Source organism: Coptis chinensis, chromosome 8, assembly GCF_015680905.1.
Source record: "Coptis chinensis isolate HL-2020 chromosome 8, ASM1568090v1, whole genome shotgun sequence".
Lineage (NCBI taxonomy): Eukaryota > Viridiplantae > Streptophyta > Magnoliopsida > Ranunculales > Ranunculaceae > Coptis > Coptis chinensis.
The window spans coordinates 44,269,305-44,287,666 of NC_141463.1; the positions used below are offsets into that span (position 1 = coordinate 44,269,305).

The 18,362-nt window shown below is 43.4% G+C and overlaps 1 protein-coding gene and 1 long non-coding RNA gene across 3 annotated transcripts; both read right to left on the minus strand.

The window, feature by feature from the left end:
• Positions 1 to 1,831: 1,831 nt before the first annotated feature.
• Positions 1,832 to 14,523, minus strand: LOC147481578 (uncharacterized). Of its 2 annotated transcripts, none has more exons than XR_015206458.1 (4): positions 14,286 to 14,523; positions 3,327 to 3,508; positions 3,171 to 3,233; positions 1,832 to 2,122 (listed from the first exon to the last, which is right to left on the minus strand). It is a non-coding gene; the product is annotated as an uncharacterized LOC147481578 (long non-coding RNA). The 2 variants fall into 2 exon arrangements; XR_015206457.1 differs by having other exon boundaries at positions 1,834 to 2,122; positions 3,327 to 3,503; positions 14,286 to 14,520.
• On the minus strand, positions 11,199 to 13,014 carry LOC147481579 (uncharacterized). Its single transcript, XM_086576187.1, has 2 exons — positions 12,259 to 13,014; positions 11,199 to 12,184 (listed from the first exon to the last, which is right to left on the minus strand). The coding sequence occupies exons 1-2, from the start codon at positions 12,971 to 12,973 to the stop codon at positions 11,199 to 11,201; spliced, it is 1,701 nt and encodes a 566-aa protein (XP_086432313.1). The 5' UTR covers positions 12,974 to 13,014.
• Positions 14,524 to 18,362: the final 3,839 nt, after the last annotated feature.

The window sequence follows — 18,362 nt, forward strand, 5'->3', positions numbered from 1 at the left end:
GAAAACCATGTCTTCTTCTTCTTCTCTCAGAACTATAAACCCTGCTACAAGAGAGCACAAGAAGACTGAAATAAGAAAGCAAGCAGAGGGAAAAAAAATGTTTTTGTTTGGCCATTAAAGAGTTTTTGGGGAGAGTTCACAGTGTGAGAGAGAGAGCGAGTTTTGTTCGGCCATTAAAGAGTTTTTGGGGAGAGTTTGAGAGAGAGAGAGAGAGAGAGAGAGAGAGAAGTTTTGGGAAGAGGGCACATTTACATTTTTACCCTCACTGTTGTTGTTGGCTAAAACTTAACAAAACTTAAACACCCGATCACAAATTTAAAAATGAGTGGTTCACAACCCTGCACACAGATGCGCCCTACGCACACTAGCTTTTCGGTTGAAAATAAACAACTAGATCAGCATGGTAGTACCGTAGTATTCATCAGGAATTGTACAATTCAACTTGTCAATAGGTATTGTACAATATTCCCTGACCATATTAACCTAAGCTAAAACATGTTTAATTAGGTGACTGTACAAAGAGGTCTAGACCATATTTACCTAAGCTAATAAAGCATGTTTAATTAGGTGACTGTCATCCATTTTAATAGCCTCAATCTTGTGGGGTTTCATATCATTGCTCTCTTTCTAAAATACCCCCAACAAACAGCATACATGATGCCACGAACATTACTTGCACCTCTAGATCAACATTTGCAGTCGCTTTAAACGACGATGTCCTTCATGGCATCATGTGTGCTGTTTCTTAGGTAAATTTGGAATCGTTCTTGACAGATCTCTTGGGATGTAATAAAAAAAGAGAATATATTTTGTTATTTGTGTATGTTTCTCTAACTAATTGTAATACCGCAACTTACTTCTAACAGGATCATTAGTCCCAAGTGCCCAACTCAGAATCCTCACTAAATCACTAATATCCCCAGTATAGTCAAGATCCTACTGAAGATCCTCAAGCGCTTTAACATAAGAAAATTATTAGCTCGGCTGAAATTGGTCACAACGTAATCAGTTTATAACTTTAAGTTAAACTATTGCATATTATGTAAGGGATCCCATTATGTAATACAAATCACCTCACTTTGATTTTGAGAGTTCTTAAGGCGTGGGCGAAACATTTGTGTTGGAGTTATCCCTCCCATGAGGAAGAAAAAGAAATCAGTTATGTTTACGTGAAGAGGGTCTAAGCACGTGCGCTCAAATTGGTCTTGCCCAAAGCGCGCCCGCGCATGCCGTGAACAAGAAACAGTAAGTTGAGGGCGCGTGCGCTCGACATTGGCCTTGCCAAGAGCGCGTCCACGCCCATGCCTATTTTCGACAGAATTCAATTTTGGTGAAACCACAACACTACTAAAAAAAGGGCCTTTAATGACAGCTTTTAGCTATCATGATATACTTGTGATGACAACTTTTTGCTGAAGTAAAAACTGTCATTATTGGGGGTGTCATAAAAAGTGTTCCAAAACCGTCATAAACTTTATGACGGTTTATTAGAAAACTGTCTTAGAAGCTCTTGCTATCATGACATATATTTATTTGAAACCGTCAAAATAGGGACGAGCTATTATGTCACATGGAGCAAAACCATCATTACTGACAAGCAAATGTGTCAAGAAATAAAGCAAGATTTCAAACACTTGTTCTAGAACTGTCATAATTTGTTAGTAAAGCTGTCATAACTTTTATTGGTGCACCTGACAATGAAAGAGTTATTATTATTTTTTTCTCCGCCAACTACATCAATACATTTTGTACCACTTCTATACTGCCTCTAAATTTTGATAAACTGTAAAAACCTGTATGTAAGAAAACAACAGTATAGAAACTTCAAAAGGATCTTTAACGTGTAAATAATGAACCTCAATACAGAAACTTCAACCATATATATATATAATCATTCAAAAAAATTGGTATTACAAGATTTCTTCACCAAGAAAAATAAGAGCTTATTAAGTACTAGTTGAAGATATCTAAAACATTCAAAATTCATCTCAATAGAACCCTAATAACAATAATTTAAACACGCCCAACAAAAGTTGTAATCAAACTTTATCTTCAACAAAATGAGTGAGCTGCCAAGGTCTAAAATATAGTCCTTCCTTTATCAAAGCCAACATTGTCCAACCTAACAAACAAAGTGAATAAAGAAAATATCAGTAAATTTGTCTAATAAAGTAAACCGATTATATTCATATATTAAAACAAAAATACAAATCAGCTAATCTTAAGCTAGTACACATAAACACGTACTATAGCAAGTTTAGGTCAAGGGTATAGTAAAGAAAGCAATAAGTGTGCACATCAAGTCAGGAACTGGAACATAGAGAATGGGAAGACATCTTGAGCCAAAGCAAAAGTAAGGACCAAGCTAAAGTACTTGAATAAGTCCTATGCAGATGAGAGAAATAACATCTTTGATGAAATTAAATGAAGCTTAATACATGTGCAACTACAAGTTCTATATATAGATGCCAGATTCTTCATCTGGGAGGCACCACACGAATAGCATTGGAATTCCTATGCTATACAAAAGTAACCAAACTATAGATATAATTTGGACAGCACCCTTACAAGGGATAGACGACACCCTCATAATGGATGTGTACAAACTGAAAACATGCTATAGATTTCAAACAAAGAAAATTGCTAGGGAGACCATAGCAGGCAAGCATACGAGGAATGTGGCAGTATAAAATTTTGTTACCAACTACTTAATCCACAAATAAAGAAAACCTAGAAGATTAGCGGTAAAAAAAACAGAAAAACAAAAACAAAAACAAAAAAACCAAAAACAAAAACCCAAAGGAAACCAGATGAAGAAAACCAAATATAAAAAAGACTCAAAGCGTACATGATATTCAAGCATACATAGTGAACTAAAAACCAATTTTCAATCCACATAGTATACACAATTAAATATGATATGAAAATTGCAAGTAATGAATCTTTATCTCTCGATTCTTCAAATACTACAAACTTAACCAGCAAAAGCAGTCTACTAACACTTCAAAAGCAGTCTTACCAACACTTTTAATTATTTAAAGTAAAGATTAATGTTGTAGCTAAATATCCTGTTGACTTCATTAACAAAAGGAGCCTCTTCTAGTGTGCATGTGGGTTCAATAACTAATAAAGTGTTAAGGATAAAGTATTAAAGGAAGCTTATATCTCACCACTTGACATACGGGAGGTTGCTTCTTTCCTTTCACCATTATTCCTATTCGAATGGACCCAACCTAGCAATAAGAAAGGGGTGGGGGTATGAGATGATGAGATGATAGTTCAGAATGATTTAAAATAAGAGAAGTATATGGAGGAACAATGCATACCATTGGTGATGAGACTAGAACACATCTGTAGATAAATGCGAAGTTCAAGAGATGTTTTCCAGCAAATTAAGGGAAGAAGCAAGGCATGACATATGGCCTGGCAATAAGCCCATGCTGGACCCACTCCTAAGAAACAAGGCATGACATACAGGCATACGACCATTCACAACTAGCAAACTGAACTTTGTCCAAAGGCATTGAGAAATAAATTAAATGAGTCAACATTAGACGATGTCAAGGGTTGGCAACCAAGCAAGTGCATGAATACACTAGGCTTAAACCCATCTATGATCTCCTGTTCTATTTTACTACCTATCATAATGAATAGGGGTACCGAAAGGCAAAATTTACAATAAAATTTTCATGAAGAGGCTATCTATTTCAAATAGTCACACCCATGGGAGGTCCAGCCAAGAACATATTTTGTGCTCTGGTATATGGCATCCTAGAAACACTTCAACAGTAAGTGTATAGGACGTATACATGACATAGGATGTTAGTGGGCACAAGGGGACCGGATGCGGTATAGCTGGGGGAGCCAGGTCGCACCAGATCAGATCCGCGGTATCTCAACCGTTCAGAATCGCGCTGCGAGACATGGAGTGATGGAGGGCGGAACCTTAGCTGCGGGGGTAACCGCGCGACACGTGGAAAGAGGAGAGATCATGGAAGAGAAAAGATATAAAAGAGAGATAGAGAGAGAAAAGAAGAGGAGATCGAGAGAGAGAGACGAGTGAGATTGGTGGTTGTAATATTAGTTCATACATTTTGGCGCCGTCTGTGGGGAAAGAAGAAAATGGCTACGGTAATAAAGAGAGGAGTAGGAAGACCTAAGAAAGGACCAATCAGAGAAACAATTGAGGAAGTAGAGAGTGCCGGGATGGGAGTGGTAAGAGAAGAAGAAGTATCAGATGTGGCGGCAGACGCCACCAGACTCTTACAGGAGGAGATAGTTAGGTTAAGAGAGGAGAATGACGAGTTGAGAAAGGAGAGGGAGATTACACGGGGTGGAACGGAGCAGGGGGAACCCAGGGGCAGTGAAGCGGAAGGGGAGAATATAGAGTGCCCACTACCGGACGTCGAACCAACAGTGGGCATTACTTTAGGGGTGGTTCAGGCTATGATCGAGAAAGATCGGGAAGTGAATCGGGTAGCAGAAAGAGTGATCCAGAGCGCAGCACAGAAAGAGGTGGCTAGCCTCAACAAAAATCCGCTGGCGGATTCAATATGGAATTCCGAAGTTCCTAAGAGGTTTTCTCAACCTAGGTTTGAACGGTATGATGGGAAAGGAGACCCCACTGATCATTTGCATCATTTTCGGCAACAGATGCCGTTATGGCAAGAGAATAAGTATGATGGACTACGTTGTATGATGTTCCCGGCCAGCCTTAAGGGGGGAGCCTCGGACTGGTATTATCGGTTGGCTTCGCGAAGCATAAAAGGGTTCGAAGAGCTGGAACGCGCCTTCGTTGATCACTTCATTCACCAGAAGAGAAGAGTGGTTGATATCGCGGCCCTCTTTAACATAAAGCAAAGAGCCGCGGAGTCATTGAGGGAGTTTTTATGCAGATTCAAGGAGGAGACGCTGAGAGTGGAAAACCTGGATGAACATACGGCGGTCATAGCCTTCCAGCATGGTTTGAGATCGGGGACCAGAGTTCATGAGTCTGTGTCTAAGATTGAAATTACTACATTGCATGCCCTATACCCGAAGGTAGAGAAGTATATACGATATGAGGATATAATCAGAACCGCTAAGGAAACGTAAGAGGTCGGGAAAGCGGTCACGAGGAGGTTGAGAAAGATGATCGAAAGGGGTAAAGGTAGAGTAGGCGACATAGAAAGAGGATCTTCAGAGGGGAGAAGCGAGGGCGAGAGAACACTTGATCGGGGGCAAAAGAGAGGTCGAGAGAAGGCCATACCGCGAAATGGAGCAGACTCCTCTTAACCGACCATTAGAGGAGATCTTGGCTCTCATTAAGGAGCACCAAAATTTTGAGGGGCCGCGAAGTATCCCAAGAGAGATAGAAGGGAAACCATTTTGCGAGTATCATCAAATCCGAAACCATGCCACGAACGAATGTTATGCCTTGAAATGGTTAGTAGAGAGGATGATTGAAAAAGGAATGCTCGGAGAGTTTGTTTGTGGCGGAGGTGCGTCAAGCCGATAGAGTGCCAGCTTCGGCCAGAATTTTGGGTACGATCAATGTCATCTTTAGTGGAGAGACTCTGGGGAGGAATGCCCACAGGGACAAGGTAAGGAAGACAGCAAGCCTCCGACAGGTTAATGAGGTGGTGAGTGTACCGCGGTTAGTTAGTGGAGCCGCGATGGCCGAAGGGATCATTATGTTCACCCCAAAAGATTTGGAGCCGATAATTACACCGCATGAGGACGCCTTGGTAATCACCATAGCAATGGGGAATTATCTAGTTCGAAGGGTGTTAATAGACTGTGGCAGTTCGGTTGATTTATTATTTAAAGGGGCCATGGAGGAGATGAACATCGACAGCAGCCAGTTGAAAGTTCCCCAAACCAACTTGTATGGGTTCAACGGCAGTATGACAGAGCCCATAGGGGAAGTTACTGTTGCCCGGATTTGCAGCCCGTCGGCGGTATTCACTAGATTCATGGTGGTGGACACTGCGTGCAAAATATAATGCAATTTTAGGAAGAAAATGGATTCCGCGAAATGAAAGCCATTCCATCGTCATATTACCAAGTGATCCGCTTCCCTACCAATGGGGAACATATGAAATCGGGGAGATCAAGTGGGTATGAGAACATCCAACGGATCCGCGGTGAAGAGTTTCGTTCGAGGTACAATGAAAAGGGAATTGAGACGGGAACCGGATTTTTTCATAGCGATTCTGAGGAAGCGGCGATGACAAAAGGGTGTGAATCGCCCGTTGGGACCAAAGACATTGGACGCGATTGAAGTAGTGAACTTAGGAGTCGAAGTTGAAGAGAAATTTACATCCATAGGGACTGATTTGCCCGAAGAATGGAAAAAGAAACTAGTGCAGTTCTTGTGAGAAAATTCAAGTGTGTTGGCGTGGGCGATTGAGGATATCGAGGGTTTAGACCCGAGTTTGCATGCCACCATTTACATATGAATGAAAATGCCAAGCCGGTTAGACAGAAAATGAGAAGTTTACGTCCCCAAATATCTTTGAGGCTATTCGCGAAGAAGTGGCACGATTGAAAGGGGCGGGAATAATAAAGGGAGGTCGAATACAGAATGGTTGTCTAACGTAGTCGCGGTCCGCGAAAAAGAATGGTAAGGTCGGGGATGTGTGTTGACTTCACGGATGTGAACAAGGAGTGCCCAAAGGATTGTTACCCGATGCCGCGAGTGGACGAGCTGGTGGACAGAACAGCAGGGTTCAAAGTGTTCTCTTTCATGGACGCGTCCATGGGATATAATCAGGTCGCGATGCACGGCCGGATCGAGGAAAAAGACCACTTTCGTGGTAGAGGGGGCACATACTGTTACACCAGGATGCCCTTTGGTTTAAAAAATGCAGGGGCGACTTTCCAGAGATTAGGAGAAAGAATGTTTCAAGGGAAGATTAGGAAGGGGATGGAGATATATATTGATGATATGGTGGAAAAGAGTATGTCGGAAGAGGAACACTTGGAAGGTGCGAGGGAAACTTTTCATATACTACTGATCCACATAAACTGAAACTCAACCCCGAGAAGTGTACTTTTGGGGTAACCAGGGAAAGTTCTTGGGTTATATAGTTACACACCGCGGTATAGAGGCAAATCTGAGCGGTCGGATCAGCGATAGAAATGCCGTCCCCTCGGAATGTGAAAGAGGTGCAAAGCTTAGCGAGGAGAGTCGCGGCACTTAATCGATTCATTTGAAGTCCTCGGATAAATGTCGACCTCTATATATCGATTATTAAGGAAATCACAAGACTTCAATTGGACGCGGAATGTGAAGTAGCCTTCCAAGAGTTGAAGAGTTATCTAGGGAAAGCACCTTTATTATCGCGACCCGAAGCGGGGGAAAAACTATATCTGTACTTGGGAGTTTGGAGCAGCGGTGAGTTCGGTCTTGGTGCGGCGTGGTTGACAAAGTAGAAAAGCCGGTGTATTTTCAAAGCAAGACCATGTTAGAAGCGAGGGACCGATCTGACCCGAATTGAGAAATACGCTTTGGCTTTGGTATTTTACGCCTTAAAGTTAAAGCCTTATTTTGAGGCACACTCAGTGGTTGTCGTAACAAATTTGCCTCTCAAGCAAGCCTTGAGGGCAGAGAAGTCAGGAAGAATGCTAAAATGGGCGGTAATGCTGAGTTGCTATGAAATTCATTACCAAGTCAGAACTGCAGAAAAGGCACAAGCAATGGCGGAGGTATTGGCAGAGTTCCCAGCCGAGGACCCAACGTGGGGTGAGGAGATGGTAATGGATCACGAAGGAGAGATTAACCACGACCCCTTGGACCCATGGGATGAAGCGGAATGGATGGAGAGTTTTCGCGGATGGCTCGCTTACGGATCTGAGGAACGGAATAGCGTGAGTCACGTAAACCCGGAGAATACTAGGCTGGAATTGTCAATGAAACTAGGGTTCGCAGCTTCAAACAATGAATCGAGTATGAAGCTGTGATAGCGAGGATTAGATTTGCACTGACGGGACCTCGGTGAGAGAATTATCTGTTTACTCGATTCTAACGGTGGTGTGCCGGTGAGCGGGGTTTTGTGGCTCATTGCCGAGGATGGCAAGATACGGAGGTCTTACAAAGGAAAGCGAAAGCAAATTCGGTAAGATCAAATTCACTCATTTGAATCGCGGAGAAAATCGACATGCCGATGCATTAGCTTATGTTGCGGCGGTATTACGGGATCGAGAGGCGATCAATTGAAATAAGGGTGTTGGACAAGCCAAGTACCGCGGAAGGGGACTATGTTTGTCTCACCACCGAGATTGATCTCGATCGATAGCGCCATCAAAACTTTCCTCTTTGGGGATGGAAATTGAAAACACGGGGAAAGGCGTAGAATGGAACGGATGAGCCAAAGATACACTCTATTAGGCGGAGCCTATATAAGAGAAGTTTGGTGGACCTATGCTAAAATGCATAGGGCCGCGCATGTTCGAACTGGCCGCGCGAAGTGCATGAAGGAGATTGTGGAAGTCATTCAGCGGGCGAACAACCACACACCGATTGCTCTCCCGGGGATACTTTTGGCCACACATGAAGAGAGATGCCACGAGTATGCCAAAAATCATAAAATGCGAGGTTTGCACTGTGATTCATCGCGCCCGGCTGAAATGTTACCACGGTGTACTCAGCCCTTGGGCGTCTCGCAATGTGGGCAATGGATATAGTTGGGCGCTTCAATGGCAAGCGTAAAAAAGAAGGTTCATGTTAGCGCAATGATTACTTTACCAAGTGGGTTGAGGGCGTGGCATTGCAACAGTCAAGGAAGAAAATGTGATCAAATTCCTATGGGAGAATATCATTTGCGAGGTTTGGATTGCCGCTGATCATAGCGGATAATGGGGCCTTAATTCTGAGGAAGAAAGTTCGGAAATTCCTTCAAGCGTTCAAAGTGAAGCAGGGGTTCTCAGCCCCCTACAATCCGGAAGGGAATGGGCAGGCCGAGGCCTCAAACAAAGTTATCATGGATAACCTTAAGAAAAAACTAGAGGAGCGGAAGGGAGCATGGGCTGAACACTTACCTCATGTGCTGTGGGCATACCGAACTACACCACGAACATCTACTAATGAATCACCGTTCGCAATGGCGTATGGAGTAGAGGCAGTCATACCAATAGAGATGATAGAATCCACAACAAGAACAAAGGCGGTGGAAAGTGGCCTGAATGAGAGAATATTGGCCGCGAATTTGAATGTTGTTGAAGAAAAAAGAGACATAGCCCGGATTCGGTTGGAGGAATACCATCGGACTCTGCAGAGACAATATGATAAACGAGTGAAGCCGCGGAATTTCAATGTGGGTGACTATGTGCTGCGACGTGTTACTCCAGCCACCAAAATAGAGAAAGACGGAAAGTTGGGGCCAAACTGGGAAGGTCCATATGTCATCAGTAAAAAGGGTACATCGGGAACTTATGGATTGCAGACTGTAGCAGGAGAAAAGATAGAGAGACCGTGGAATATCAGAATGCTGAAAGAGTTCCATGTCTAGGACCTTTCTTTAATGTTTCGCATGTGATAGTACTTTATTTGTATTGTTTACTTTTTGACTATGATATAAACAAGCATTCTTCTAAATGAGTTAGAAATAGATAGTAGAATGAAATAAAGGTGAATATAACTGTCCAGACAAGCAGCACAGCTATACAATTGAAGAAAGCGGGGGGGAAGAGCCCTTCGCGGACTTCGTGTCCAAATCAAACTGGGGGCAATCCCTAAGTAGCTTCACTGCTAAACAATTGAAGAAAGCGGGGGAGAAGAGCCCTTCGCGGACTTCGTGTCCGAATCAAACTGGGGGCAACCCTAACTAGCTTCACAGCTATATGAAGAGAGCGGGGGAAAAGCCCTTCGCGGACTTCGTGTCCAAATCAAACTGGGGGCAACCCTAAGTAGCTTCACTGCTATACAATTGAAGAAAGCGGGGAAGAGCCCTTCGCGGACTTCGTGTCCGAATCAAACTGGGGGCAACCCTAACTAGCTTCACAGCTATACAATTGAAGAGAGCGGGGGGGAAGAGCCCTTCGCGGACTTCGTGTCCGAATCAAACTGGGGGCAACCCTAACTAGCTTCACAGCTATATGAAGAGGGGGAAGAGCCCTTCGCGGACTTCGTGTCCGAATCAAACTGGGGGCAACCCTAACTAGCTTCACAGCTATATGAAGAGAGCGGGGGGAAGAGCCCTTCGTGGACTTCGTGTCCGAATCAAACTGGGGGCAACCCTAACTAGCTTCACAGCTATATGAAGAGAGCGGGGGGGAAGAGCCCTTCGTGGACTTCGTGTCCGAATCAAACTGGGGGCAACCCTAATTAGCTTCACAGCTATACAATTGAGGAGCGGGGGAAGAGCCCTTCGCGGACTTCGTGTCCTAATCAAACTTGGGGCAACCCTAAGTAGCTTCAACGCTATACAATTGAAGGACCGGGGAGAGATCCTTTCGCGGACTTCGTGTCCGAATCAAACTGGGGGCAACCCTTGCGAATGTTACGCTATCGTATACAAATGCAAATAAAAAGGAATACAAGGAAAATCAATTGATAAATACTACACAATAATGATATCTCGATCAAGCACAAAAGACATTGTTCATCACAAACACAAAGGACATTGTTTCTTACACGCATAAAGAAAGGGTTCAAAATAAACAAATCCAAAGGCATCAACAAAGAAAGAAATCCGACATAAATCATTGTTGAGGATTAGTCGCCGGCTCTTCAACAGAAGTATGTTCATTTTCACCAACAGCCATGCTGGGGTTTTCATTCATTTCCATTGGTGAGGGTCGGGCGCTTAGTCATAGGTGTCGTCGCGTCGTCGGTAGAAAGCGTCTCGGCCGCCGGGATGATGCGGTTGGTAATACCAAGGAGGGATCGGCAACAGGAATGGGCGCTGGGAGAAGACGGCCTGCAGCGCTAAGTTGATCAAGTTGTTGTTTTAATTCCCGTGCAATTTTCTTGGTAGCGAGGTTTCTGAATCGATCTGCGGCCTCTTGGACGGCCTTGTCTACAGCGGATTGGATGGCGAGCTTCTCCTTCTCTTTGAGGCTGTCCATTTTAGAATTGACACCGCTACGTAGTCGGTGCTTGTCCTCACCGCTGAAGCTCCTTATGGATCTTGACTGCCTTGATCCGTAAGTCATCCCTTTCCTTCTCCAGCTGGGCATACTTCGCTTTCCAGCCATCAGGACCATTAATCTCCAGCTTAGCCGCCTCCAAGTTCTCCACTGTGCTGGTAAGGCCGCGAAGCACATAGCCGATATCTAGGCTTAAGCATGAGAGACATCTTTTGGGTTAAAGGGTAACACCAAAAATATAGCGCAATGAAGTAAGAACACAAAAGATAGTGGCCAATAGAGTCAAAAACGCGTACCTTCTCCCATCCAGTGTAAATGGACGCCCTATGGGAAGCAACGGTACCAGAATCTCCGTAAGCTTGATCCCGAGGAAGATGAGAGCTGAAGAATAGGGAGGCGGCGACAGCTGGATTGTCCAAAGCTGAGTCTCGCGTAGTAACATCGCGGTCCCTAGCCTTGAACTTGGGATGCCACACTTCAACAGGGCCAGACGTTAAAGGACCAGCTGAAGAAGACTCCTGGCTGGGGCGGCGAGAAGATATAGCAGGCCGTGGTGGTTCATTGCGGCCAGCGGTAGGTGGAGGAGCGGTGGAAGAAACTTTAGCCCTTTTGGTGGGAGGGCTCTTGTGGGACATCTCGACTGGAGCGTCTTCATCAGAGTCGCTGTCCCAAAGCTTATACTTGTTCACGTCCATTTGAGGGGCAGAAGAGGGAGCAGAAGTAGGAACAATTTCGTCCTCCCAGTCAGCCACACGAGAGTACGAAGGGTTAGGCGTCTCGGCGGTAGTGGTCTTATTTTTGGCGGCAGCGGCACGTTGGGCAACGGCTCGTGAATGAGAGATTTTGGTTGTATAGTTGAATGACTTGTAGGCCGGACGCTTTCTTTTTTGAGCTGGGGATGGTTTGGGCTTTCTTTCTTTGGGGGGCGGCAGGCGATAGAGGGGGCCTTGGTATTTGCCAATGTCTTTTAGAGAAGGGTCAAGTAAGAGAGGAGTGGCTTTTTCCGGATCGATACCAAGGACTTCACACTGTGCACTCCCTAGTTCGCGGAGGGATTGGAAAATTTCTGAGTAAACACCGTTGTATACCTGGGATCGCGAATCGGGTCTCCAACCTACATCACCAAGAATAAGGGCAAGTTAACGACAAGTGAAATCTACATACCGCGACTCAAAACTGCTTACTTACCGCTTGTTAGGAAATGGAGATGCCTCAAAGAAACTTCTGGAGGGAGGTCCGCGGATAAAAAACTACCGGACACATACAACGGGTACTGGTGCCACACCTTGTCAGAGGTGGTGATGTGAAGAAGGAAAGACTTCTTTTGTGGACGAGTGCAGAAGGATTGATATCCCACACTCCCCAGTTTAGTGCTTTTTTTTATATAGAAGTGGGAAAGGATATCGCGGAGTTGGATTTTGGGGGAGTGAGTCAAATTGTAGTGATTGGCGGCATACATAACACGCCAAAAGTTACCTATGCCTTGGCAGGGAGGAATGTTGAAATGGTTACAGACCTCGACATCAAGGAGAGTCAAGGGGAAACGCAAACCGGCCGCAATCTGTCCTACAGTAGCGACGAGATAACCGGACCGCGGTGGTACCAAGTGAGGAAAATGTGTGACACCAGACACGTGTTCGAGAATTACGTCACTAGGTATGCCATAAGCCGCTTTAACGGCGTCTAGATTGGGTCTGCGGTAGTAAGAAGGCGGAGGTGGCAGAGAAGGTTTCCTTCCAGAAGTAGATGGAACAGCGGTGGGATCGGTAGAATCGGATCGGTCCGCGGACTCAGATCGGTCCGCGGAGGGCTGACTTGATCTATGGGTAGAGGGTCCGGATTCGCCGGATTTGGTGGCGGAGGATTGGGTGGAGCAGATAGCCTCACATTCCGATGAAGACATAATGGAAACAGTACTAAGGAGGAAGTTTACAAAAAGATAGAAGCGCAATAATCTTAGAAAAGAAGAAACTGATGGAAGCAAATCGTCCAAAAATAGTGAATACCAAATAATGAGAGGAAAAGAAAAACAGTGTAAAGGGAAGACAAACCTGTAACGAGAGAGGACCAAAGCTATGGAGGGCGTAGAACACCCGGAGCTGGAGAGCTATTGAAGAAAACAGTATGGGAACGATGAGGAAAGAGTTTGAGAAAGGGAATTTGAAGAGGTAATAAGGGTTTGCTGGTTATGAGGGTTTTGAGGGTGTGTTGGTTTTGAGAGAGAGAGAGATTTGAGCGGGATTTGAAGGCGGGGGGCACAATGGTATTAACCAGCGCCAGAGGACCAAGGAAATGGGGACGCGTGTTGGTCTCGATTTTCGAAGAAACAAGAAACGAGGCATGCTACCGTATTTCCAAATTAGCGTCTGAGGAGGAAACACGTGGAGCCACGTGCTAATGGAAAGAGGATAAGGGGACAGAGTAGATGGGGCCAGAAAGAGAAGTATTCCAAGAAAGGGGTATGGCCTGAGACCGGGTAGTTCTCGGCCACATTGTAGTTCGCGGACCATCAATGCGACCGAGAGAGGGCATCTGTATAGGACGTATACATGACATAGGATGTTAGTGGGCACAAGGGGACCGGATGCGGTATAGCTGGGGGAGCCAGGTCGCACCAGATCAGATCCGCGGTATCTCAACCGTTCTGTAACTGCTGCGAGACATGGAGTGATGGAGGGCGGAACCTTAACTGCAGGGTAACTGCCGCGACACGTGGAAAGAGGAGAGATCATGGAAGAGAAAAGATATAAAAGAGAGATAGAGAGAGAAAAGAAGAGGAGATCGAGAGAGAGAGACGAGTGAGATTGGTGGTTGTAATATTAGTTCATACAGTAAGCCTTGACTAAAGGCGTTCTGCACACTTAAAAAGGTTTTACAAAAGCTCGCTGGGTAAGCTCTGATATAACCAGATTGCTCAATGAAAACCCCATCTGACCATTTTATCAAACATCTGCCGCCCACAAAAAAAGAACCCCCCAAGTGTTGAAATAATTTTAAACTACAACATATAATATTAGAATCAGCAACTAAACAACGATATAAGCATTTTCATTACGCATTAACGCAACACCTCACTTTTTTGAAATCAAAGTTTCGATAAAAATACAAACTTTTCAACCAATACGTTCAAGTTAGGGATAACAAGATTCAGAATACGAAAATATTAATAAAAACACTGAAAAATATAAGAAGATGGAAATGAAATTAAAACTTACTTGTTCTCAATAAGTCATGCAAAAATAGAGCCTTTAAGTTCCATGTCAAGTTCGAGCGAAAATCTTCATTTTTCTCAATTGATTCAATTGGTTTCAAAATGGCAGGGAGAGAGAGAGAGAGAGGTGCGGCACAACAGGGCAGAAAAGTTAATATGTTTTTAAGTTTTTTTTTCGTTATATTTGCTCTAAAAACTACCTTGACCCTATTTTTCTTTTCTTTTCTTTTTTGGCGAAACTGTTTAAGTTACCAAAAAAAAATAATGATCATTTAGAAGCTGTCGGGTTTGCCAAGCATGTCATTAAATTTTATGAAACCTCTCTTAATTACGTCAAAATTTGGGCAAAACTGTCGAGCAATTGTTAAGTACTTTGTTTTCTTATATTGCTAATTTGACTGTTTAAGAAAACCCGTCATATATTTTCTTGACGCATGTGTCATACACGTCAAAGTGTTGTAACAACCGTCATAAATATATCACTAGGACACGTATCTTGATGGTTTTCAATAAAGCCGTCAAGATAGAAAAAAAACAGCTGTCATAATATGTCCTTTTTCTAGTAGTGCAAGTTTGCAATATAGGTTGGGTTTTTTGGCAAAACCTAACACACGAACCAAAGCAGCACAATTGAAACCCAATTTTGAGAGCAATCAAGATTGAGAGAAAACATTTGCAAAGAGAAAATACTGTAAAGAGAGAGGAGTGATCTAGTAAGGTGAGAGACTGAAAGGAGTGATTGTAATCGTCCTTCTCACTTTATAAAGGATTAGCTCTTGTAGAAATAGGCATCATTGGCTGAACCACGTTACATATTTGTGTTGTTGTATGCTTGTTCTTCTTCTTTGCATTATTATCTATTATGAATAGTTGTTTAGAGAGTTGGGCATGTTAAGATAGTTGTAGCGGATATTTAGAATTTGTCTGGAGTAGTAGTTGGTTCAAGTACAAGTTATTTGTGTAGTGGGGAATCGATTGGTATCGGTATTAACCCCAATAAGTGGATTGTTGGAGTTATCCCTCATATGAGAAAGAAAGATAAATCAGTTCTGTTTGCGTGAAGAGGTCTGAGCGCACGCGCGCTCAGATTGGTCTTGCCCAAGGCGCGCCCGCGCCCATGCCGTGAACAAGAAATAGTAAGTTAAGGGTGCACGCACTCGACATTGGCCTTGCTGAGAGCGCGTCTGCGCCCATGCCTATTTTCGACAGAATTCTATTTTTGTGAAAACGCGAGTTTGCAATATAGGTTGGGGTTTTTTTGCAAAACCTAGCATGCGAACCAAAGCAACACAATTGAAACCCAATTTTGAGAGCAATCAAGATTGAAAGAAAACTTTTGCAGATAGAAAAGCCTATAACAGAGAGAGGAGTGATCTAGTAAGGTGAGAGACTGAAAGGAGTGATTGTAATCGTCCTTCCCACTTTATAAAGGATTAGCTCTTGTGGAAATAGGAACTATTCGCCGAACCACGTTATATATTTGTGTTGTGGTATGCTTGTTCTTCTTATTTGCATTATTATCTGTTGTTAATCGTTGTTTAGTGAATTGAGCATGTTAGGATAGTTGTAGCGGATATTTAGAATTTGTCTAGAGTAGTAGTTGGTTCAAGTACAAGTTATCTGTGTAGTGGGGAATCGATTGGCATCGGTATTAACCCCAACAAGTGGATTGTTGGAGTTATCCCTCACATGAGAAAGAAAGATAAATCAATTTTGTTTTGCGTGGAGAGGTCTGAGCGCGCACGCCAGATTGGTCTTGCCCAAGGCGCGCCCGCGCCCATGCCGTGAACAAGAAACAGTAAGTTGAGGGCATGCGCGCTCGACATAAGCCTTGCAAAAAGCGCGCCCACGCCCATGCCTATTTTCGGCAAAATTCTATTTTTGTGAAACCACAAGTTTGCAATATAGGTTGGGGTTTTTTGGCAAAACCTAACACACGAACCAAAGCAGCACAATTGAAACCCAATTTTGAGAGCAATCAAGATTGAGAGAAAACCTTATCAAAGAGAAAAGCCTGTAAAGATAGAGGAGTGATCTAGTAAAGTGAGAGACTGAAAGGAGTGATTATAATCGTCCTTCTCACTTTATAAAGGATTAGCTCTTATAGAAATAGGCAACATTGGCCGAACCACGTTACATCTTTGTGTTGTTGTATGCTTGTTCTTCTTCTGTGCATTATTATCTGTTGTTAATAGTTGTTTAGAGAGTTAGGCATGTTAAAATAGTTGTAGTGGATATTTAGAATTTGTCTGGAGTAGTAGTTGGTTCAAGTACAAGTTATCTGTGTAGTGGAGAATCGATTGGTATTGGTATTAACCCCAACAAGTGGATTGTTGGAGTTATCCCTCACTTGAGAAAGAAAGATAAATCAATTTTGTTTGCGTGAAGAGGTCTGAGCACACGCGTGCTCAGATTGGTCTTGCTGCGCCCATGCCGTGAACAAGAAACAGTAAGTTAAGGGCGCGCGCGCTCGACATTGGCCTTGCCGAGAGCGCGCCTGCGCCCATGCCTATTTTCGACAGAATTCTATTTTTGTGAAACCGCGAGTTTGTAATTTAGGTTGGAGTTTTTTGATAAAACCTAGCACATGAACCAAAGCAACACAATTGAAACCCAATTTTGAGAGCAATCAGGATTGAGAGAAAATCTTTGCAAACAGAAAAGCCTGTAAAAGGAGAGGAGTGATCTAGCAAGGTGAGAGACTGAAAAGAGTGATTGTAATCATCCTTCTCACTTTATAAAAGATTAGCTCTTGTGGAAATAGGCACCATTGGCCGAACCACGTTATATTTTTGTGTTGTGGTATGCTTGTTCTTCTTCATTACATTATTATCTATTGTTAATAGTTGTTTAGAGAGTTGGGCATGTTAGGATAGTTGTAGCGGATATTTAGAATTTGTCTAGAGTAGTAGTTGGTTCAAGTAAAAGTTATCTGTGTAGTGGAGAATCGATTGGTATCAATATTAACCCCAACAAGTGGATTGTTGGAGTTAACCCTCACATGAGAAAGAAAGATAAATCAATTCTGTTTGTGTGAAGAGGTCCGAAAGACGCTTCAGATTGGTCTTTGCCTGGCGCCAGCCATGCCGTGAACAAGAAATAGTAAGTTGAGGGCGTGTGCGCTCGACATTGGCCTTGCCGAGAGCGCGACCGCGCCCGTGCCTATTTTCGACAGAATTCTATTTTTGTGAAACCGCGAGTTTGCAATATAGGTTGGGGTTTTTTCGCAAAACCTTACACATGAACCAAAGCAACACAATTGAAACCCAATTTTGAGAGCAATCAAGATTGAGAGAAAACCTTTGCAAAGAGACAAGCCTGTAAAGAGAGAGGAGTGATCTAGTAAGGTGAAAGACTGAAAGGAGTGATTGTAATTGTCCTTCTCACTTTATAAAGGATTAGCTCTTGTAGAAATAGGCACCATTTGCCGAACCACGTTACATCTTTGTGTTGTTGTATGCTTGTTCTTCTTCTTTGCATTATTATCTATTGTTAATAGTTGTTTAGAGAGTTGGGAATGTTAAGATAGTTGTGGCGGATATTTAGAATTTGTCTGGAGTAGTAGTTGGTTCAAGTACAAGTTATCTGTGTAGTGGTGAATCGATTGGTATCGGTATTAACCCCAACAAGTGGATTGTTGGAGTTATCCCTCACATGAGAAAGAAAGATAAATCAGTTCTGTTTGCGTGAAGAGGTCCGGAAAATTAAGCCAAAATTGGTCTTGCCCAAGGCGTGCCCGGGCCCATGCCGTGAACAAGAAATAGTAAGTAAGTTGGTATGGCGACATCGGCCTACATTGGCTTTTGCCGAGCGACAGCGCCATGCCTATTTTCGACAAAATTCTATTTTTGTGAAACCGCGAGTTTGCAATATAGGTTGGGGTTTTTTGGCAAAACCTAACACACGAACCAAAGCAACACAATTGAAACCCAATTTTGAGAGCAATCAAGATTTAGAGAAAACCTTTGCAGACAGAAAAGCCTGTAAAGAGAGAGGAGTGATCTAGTAAGGTGAGAGACTGAAAGGAGTGATTGTAATCGTCCTTCCTACTTTATAAAAGATTAGCTCTTATGGAAGTAGG

Excerpts from the sequence above, each read along its gene's own strand:
- LOC147481579 (XM_086576187.1), bottom strand. The coding sequence starts at position 12,973 with ATGTCTTCATCGGAATGTGAGGCTATCTGCTCCACCCAATCCTCCGCC. Across the intron at positions 12,185-12,258 it reads TCTCCATTTCCTAACAAGCG|GTTGGAGACCCGATTCGCGA; the intron begins GTAAGTAAGCAG and ends TTGGTGATGTAG.